General features: G+C 39.9%; 1 protein-coding gene across 1 annotated transcript in view; it reads left to right on the forward strand.

Annotated features, from left to right (window-relative positions):
• The window catches only part of LOC117948272 (DENN domain-containing protein 2D-like), a 30,585-nt gene that overhangs the window by 3,841 nt on the left and 20,015 nt on the right, over window positions 1–6,729 (forward strand). Inside the window, exons 2-4 of the mRNA XM_034877848.1 lie at window positions 2,696–2,762; window positions 3,923–4,009; window positions 5,648–5,713. Of these exons, the coding sequence (XP_034733739.1) occupies window positions 2,696–2,762; window positions 3,923–4,009; window positions 5,648–5,713 (220 nt within the window). The remainder of the gene's footprint in view (window positions 1–2,695; window positions 2,763–3,922; window positions 4,010–5,647; window positions 5,714–6,729) is intronic.

Genomic DNA, 6,729 nt, shown 5'->3' on the forward strand with positions numbered 1-6,729 from the left:
CCTAATACTGTATCTGAAGTCTCTTTATATAGACCTTAGTGGTCCCTAATACTGTCTCTGAAGTCTCTTTATATAGACTAATACTGTGTATTATACTCCACCGGCCACTAGCCAGAGGCCTGAAACGACATTTGCATTTTGGCGTTTTCCTATATCAATGTTCTTTTTAATTCCCCAAAATAACATGATTGATTCCACCCAACGCTCTTTGCCAAGTACAAATCTCTACTTTCATTAATTTTGGGGCGTCTTATTCAATTTTATAGCATTTGAAAAAACAAATGGAAGTGTTTTTGAAATAGTTTTGAGTAAAAGTTGACATATTCCAGTCTGTGATTATCATCAACATCCATTCCTTTAATTTTAGTCTCAATAATTCCTAATTTCTGCTTTTCTAACTCAAACATTAGGTATAATTTCCTATAAATTAGGTTTATTGACCATAAATTCCCAAAACAACAGTAAAACTAATTAATAAGTTAGTGTGACGTAGTGTTGAAAACGTCCCGAAAAAGTGACAAACATTGAAAAAAAGCGTCAAAAGTGTTGACAAAATGGATAAAAACGTTTAAAAAAAACGTTAAAACATTGATATGTGTTGGAACAGTCAGTGTACGATGTTATTTCTTCTCTCTTGGACTTTCTAAAGTGTTTTGACTTAACGTAGTAGGCACTCTCTACTCTCTCTCCTGCTCATGCTCACCAACCAGTTCACTCAACAAACAAGAAACATAAAGCTCATCACTTCCTGTGCCAGACGACTGTTCCCAGGAAACGACTGACTGAACAGCAAATGCTAAAGCTTTCAGAACACCCCCCCTCCCCCTCCAAAAAAAAATTGAAAGCAGAATGGCGATGTCTTACAACCATAAACAACCTCATACTACAAATACCTAACTTTAATGTTGTGCTCCAGTAACCCTGCCTTGACGAATTCCTCTTGTACACTGGTGGTTTATGTTGCTGGGGAGTTTTCCCATGGGGCATCATCAGGTCCTGTCATTTTGGGCGGCTATAAATAGTGCCCGTGTCTTCCCATGCAGAACAACCAATAATACTCATGCACAGTTCACGCAGAATGGGATTCAAACAAGAGTCATTAGCAACAACAGTAACTGTAGTAAGGGAATTTCCCCATTATGGGATGAAGAAAGTATTATATTATCTTATCTTATCTTATCTTAAAGGACTGGTATCTGTGAACTAGTGGTAGCTGGTGTCAGTGACTTTAGTTTCCAAGGAAGGAGTGTCAAACTCAGTTACCCAGAAGGCCACACTGGAAAATAAGAAGTCAAGTCAAGGGCCAGACGTACAGATTGTTGACATGTTTTTGTTTATTTAGGTAAAAAGTCAGGTATCTTTGACTGTATTATTGCATGTTTTATGTATTCTTTTCGACATAAAGTTCTTTAAAAAAGTCGGTAAAAAAGTTGCTTAGCCATCGGTTGAAAAACAAAATGAAAACATTGAAAAAGCGCCGAAAAATTTCAGGAAAAGTGGCAAAACAGAGAAAAAAATACAAACAAAATTCAGAAAAAAGCAACAACAACAAAAACATGCAGGCCAAAATAAACCTAAATTGATATGCGGGCCGGATCAAAGTTGGCGAGGGACCTGATTTGGCCCGCGGGCCTAGAGTTTGACACAACAGAACAAAAAATAACTCTTAAAGCCACTTAACAACTAGACAGTGTGAGCCTGTTCCCCAAGGATGTTTTTTCTGTGCTTTTTGGCTTTTATTTGATAAGACAGATGAAGAAATTGGGTAGAGACTCTTGTTTTTTTTTATCCACTGTGTCCTCCTTGGTTACTAGCAACTGTGTGGAGAAGGGGGCAGAGGGTTGTACGCCATAACAGAAGGCTTGTATCACGTGAACACGCTGGCAGTTTTAATGCCATTAGTAAGAATTCCTCATGGGGGCGACAGAAACTACGCACTGTACCTTTAAGTAAATACCATAAATACTTTACATGACTTTAACCCTTGTGTCGTCTTCCTGTCGACCAACTTTTTGTTTTTCTGGGTCAAAATTTGAGTTATTCTTTTTTGACATTTGTCACTTTTTTTTCCCTCCACATTTTTTCGCCACTTTTTACGATGTTTTCGTAGATGTTTTTCTGAAATTTTGGACACATGTCACATGTGAACAACATAGACAGTCTGACGCTCTGAACTACACACACACACTCACTACATGATCACCATATACCAACTGGATCTGGATCTGTAGCTGTAGCTGTATCTGTATCGTTATCTGGATCTGGATCTGTTTCTGTATCTGTATCGTTATCTGGATCTGGATCTGTAGCTGTATCTGTATCGTTATCTGGATCTGGATCTGTTTCTGTATCTGTATCGTTATCTGGATCTGGATCTGTTTCTGTATCTGTATCGTTATCTGGATCTGGATCTGTAGCTGTATCGGTATCTGGATCTGGAGCTGGAGCTGGAGCTGTATCGGTATCGGTATCTGGATCTGGATCTGGATCGGTATCAGTATCTGGATCTGTATCTGTACATAATAAGTAGGCTACTGTGGCTGTTGAGATACTGACCAACAGACTAACATCCTTTGTTTAGCTAGCAGGGCCAAAAGGGTACTAATCCTTTATTTTGGGTCCCCTTTTCGATTGTGTAATCCACGTCTTAGTTTTATATTTAATTAAAATGTGTCTTTGTTCTTCTTTCTCTCAGAAGTCGGCGCAGCAACTGTCTCCAACCGCAAGAAGGAGTTTCAGCTTTTCATCTCTCCGTATAAAAAGTAAGATCATACACACACCAGGGCTGTAGTCAAGACCCCCTTTAGTTGAGTCCATGACAAGTCCAAGACTAGTCGAGTCAAAGTTAAGATCGAGTCCAAAGAGGTTTGAGTCCGAGTCAAGACCGAGTCCAAAATAGTTCGAGTCCAAGACATACCGAGTCCAAAAAGGTTCGAGTCCAAGAGAAGACCGAGTCCAAAACGTTTAGAGTCCAAGACAAGATCAAGTCCAAAATGGTTTGATTCCAAGACAAGACCGAGTCCAAAATGGTTCGAGTCAGAGTCAAGACCGAGTCCAAAATGGTTTTAGTCTAAGACAAGACAGAGTCCAAAATGGTTTGGGTCCAAGAAGAGACAGAGTCCAAAATAGTTCGAGTCCAAGACCTACAGAGTCCAAAAAGGTTCGAGTCCAAGAGAAGACCGAGTCCAAAACGTTTAGAGTCCAAGACAAGATCAAGTCCAAAATGGTTTGATTCCAAGACAAGACCGAGTCCAAAATGGTTCGAGTCAGAGTCAAGACCGAGTCCAAAATGGTTTGAGTCTAAGACAAGACAGAGTCCAAAATGGTTTGGGTCCAAGAAGAGACAGAGTCCAAAATAGTTCGAGTCCAAGACATACAGAGTCCAAAATGGTTAGAGTCCAAGACAAGACTGAGTTCAAAAGGGTTTGAGTCCAAGACAAGACTGAGTTCAAAATGGTTTGAGTCCAAGACAAGACCACGTCCAAAAAGTTTAGAGTCCAAGACAAGACAACGTCCAAAAAGGTTAGAGTCCAAGACAAGACCGAGTCCAAAGAGGTTCGAGTCCGAGTCAAGGCCGAGTCCAAAAAGGTTTGATTCCAAGACAAGATCAAGTCCAAAATGGTTTGAGTCCAAGACAAGACCGAGACAAGTCTGAGTCCAAAAAGTAGCGAGTACAAGACAAGTCCGAGACCATTGAAAAACGGTCTTGAGTCCAAGACCGGACTCAAGTCCGGACTTGAGTCCAAGACCGGACTCGAGTACTACAGCCCTGGTACATACATATACACAGTAGGCCTACAGTATACATCATACATAATTTACAATACACAGTCACAGTGATGTAACAGATGTCTGGATTTAATTAAAGACAATCCAGTCTTTAATTCAGTGATAACTCATCATTATGTTGTAATTTCTCCAGAAAACCACAACAGTAATGAAGAGGGCGGGTTCACGCGACGGAGAGGGTTGCTGTCTTTCTCATCCGTACGTGAGACATCAACAAAGGGTAAACAAATGACTCTTTTATAATTCCCCAAAAAGTCAAGTTCTCCTACAATCTTTAATCTACCATGGTAACCATAACCAAAAACATGACTAAGTAGTTTGTTGCCTCATAAAGATATAGGGCTGTCAATCAATTACATTTCTTAATCGCAAGTTCACATGATTGTCTACAGTTAACTCATGATTAATTGCAAATTAATCGCAATCATACCAATATTTTAATCTGTTGTAAATGTACTTTAAAAGGATGTACAGTAGAAACTAAAATATGAGACATGTCTTCAGTTATTTCACACTTTTTTGTTAAGTACATAATTCCACATGTGTTCAAGACAGAGTCCAAAGAGGTTTGAGTCAGAGTCAAGGCCGAGTCCAAAATAGTGTGAGTCTAAGACAAGACCAAGTCCAAAGAGGTCTGAGTCCAAGTCAAGGCCGGGTCCAAAATGGTTTGAGTCCAAGACAAGACCGAGTCCCAAGAGGTTTGAGTCCGAGTCAAGACCGAGTCCAAAATGGTTTGAGTCCAAGACAAGACCGAGTCCAAAATAGTTTGAGTCTAAGACAAAACCGAGTCCAAAGAGGTCCGAGTCCGAGTCAAGGCCGGGTCCAAAATGGTTAGAGTCCAAGACAAGACCGAGTCCAAATTGGTTTGAGTCCGAGTCAAGGCCGAGTCCAAAATGGTCCAAGTACAAGACAAGACCGAGTCCAAAGAGGTTGGAGTCCAAGTCAAGACCGAGTCCAAAGAGGTTTGAGTCCGAGTCAAGGCTGAGTCGAAAATGGTTCAAGTCCAAGACAAGGCCGAGTCCAAAATGGTTCGAGTCCAAGACAAGACCGAGTCCAAATTGGTTCGAGTCAGAGTCAAGGCCGAGTCCAAAGAGGTTCAAGTCTAAGACAAGACCAAGTCCAAAGAGGTTCGAGTCCGAGTCAAGGCAGAGTCAAAAATGGTTTGTGTCCAAGACAAGACCGAGTCCAAAATGGTTTGAGTCTAAGACAAGGCCGAGTCCAAAATGGTTTGAGTCTAAGACAAGACCGAGTCCAAAGAGGTTAGAGTCCGAGACAAGACCGAGTCCAAAGAGGTTTGAGTCTAAGTCAAGACCAAGTCCAAAGAGGTTTGAGTCTAAGTCAAGGCCGAGTGCAAAATGGTTCGAGTCCAAGACAAGACCGAGTCCAAAGAGGTTCGAGTCTAAGACAAGGCCGAGTCCAAAGAGGTTTGAGACCGAGTCAAGATCAAGTCCAACCAAGACAAGACCGAGTCCAAAGAGGTTCGAGTCTAAGACAAGACCAAGTAGAAAGAGGTTTGAGTCCGAGTCAAGGCCGAGTCCAACCAAGACAAGACCAAGTCCAAATTGGTTTGAGTCTAAGACAAGGCCAAGTTCAAAGAGGTTCGAGTCCGAGTCAAGGCCGAGTTCTAAGTGGTTCGGGTCCAAGACTCGAAACGCATTGAATGAGAAAGTGTCCAAACTTTCGGCCTTTACTGCACACGACCGGTCTAAAGTTTGGGGTCACTTACATATTTCCATTCCACTCCATTATAGACAGAATACCAGCTGATCTGAGTGTGTGTGTGTGTGTGTGTGGGGGGGGGGGACAGATCTTTAATGAAACCCTGTAGACATCAGTTTTGTTTTGTTTCTAATCCCAGACTCGGTCCGGGATGAAGACGGTGCGTCACAGCGTTACGGTCCCCAGGACCTGGTGAAGAGCTCAGGTAGGCCCGCTGTGTGTGGAGGCAACAGGAGGTCCAACCCTGAATATCAACTTTTTGTTGAAGTTTTTAATCAATGTATTTTTTAAACCTTTTTTTTTTTTTTTACATTTTTGTCAATCGGGAAAAGTGACATAAAAACATCCAAAACATTGGAAAAAGCGACACAAATATTGTTAAAAAAATAAAAAAAAATAAGTTACAACAATTTCAAAAATGTGACAAAGAAATAGGAATAACATTGACAAAAACGTTGAGAAAAAGTGACAATTGTTGAAAAAAACACAAAAACGCAGATAAAAAAAAACATCCCAAAACGTTGGGAAAAAGCGAAACAAATATTGTTTATAAAATTACTAAAAACTAAGTTAAAAAAATGTCACAAATTTCACAAAGAAATAGGAATAAAAAAACGTTGAGAAAAGTGTAGAAATAGAACAACAACACGTTGAAATTTCAACCCAGAAAACCAGAGTTGCAGGTCAACAAGAAGACGACACGAGACACTTTTGTTGACGCTTTTAATCGAGGTTTTTAACTTTTACTTACATTTTTGTCCCTTTTTTCAATGTTTGCCACTTTTTTGACGTTTTCAACACTACGTAACACTAACTTATTAACTAGTTCTACAGTTATTTTTGGAATTTATGGTCAATAAAGCTCATTTATAGGAAATTATTCCTAATGTTTCAGTTAGAAAAGCAGAAATTAGGAATTATTGAGACTAAAATTAAAGGAATGGATGTTGATGATAATCACAGACTGGAATATGTCAACTTTTACTCAATACTATTTCAAAAACACTTCCATTTGTTTTACAATGCTATAAAATTGAATAAGACGCCCCAAAATTAATGAAAGTAGAGATTTGTACTTGGCAAAGAGGGTTATGTGGAATCAATCATGTTATTTTGGGGAATTATAAAGAACATTGATATAGAACAACATGAGGACAACATGAGGACAACATGGGGACAACATGAGGACAACATGGGGACAACATGAGGACAACATGGGGA

The sequence above is a fragment of the Etheostoma cragini genome, chromosome 7 (assembly GCF_013103735.1).
Source record: "Etheostoma cragini isolate CJK2018 chromosome 7, CSU_Ecrag_1.0, whole genome shotgun sequence".
Taxonomy (NCBI): domain Eukaryota; kingdom Metazoa; phylum Chordata; class Actinopteri; order Perciformes; family Percidae; genus Etheostoma; species Etheostoma cragini.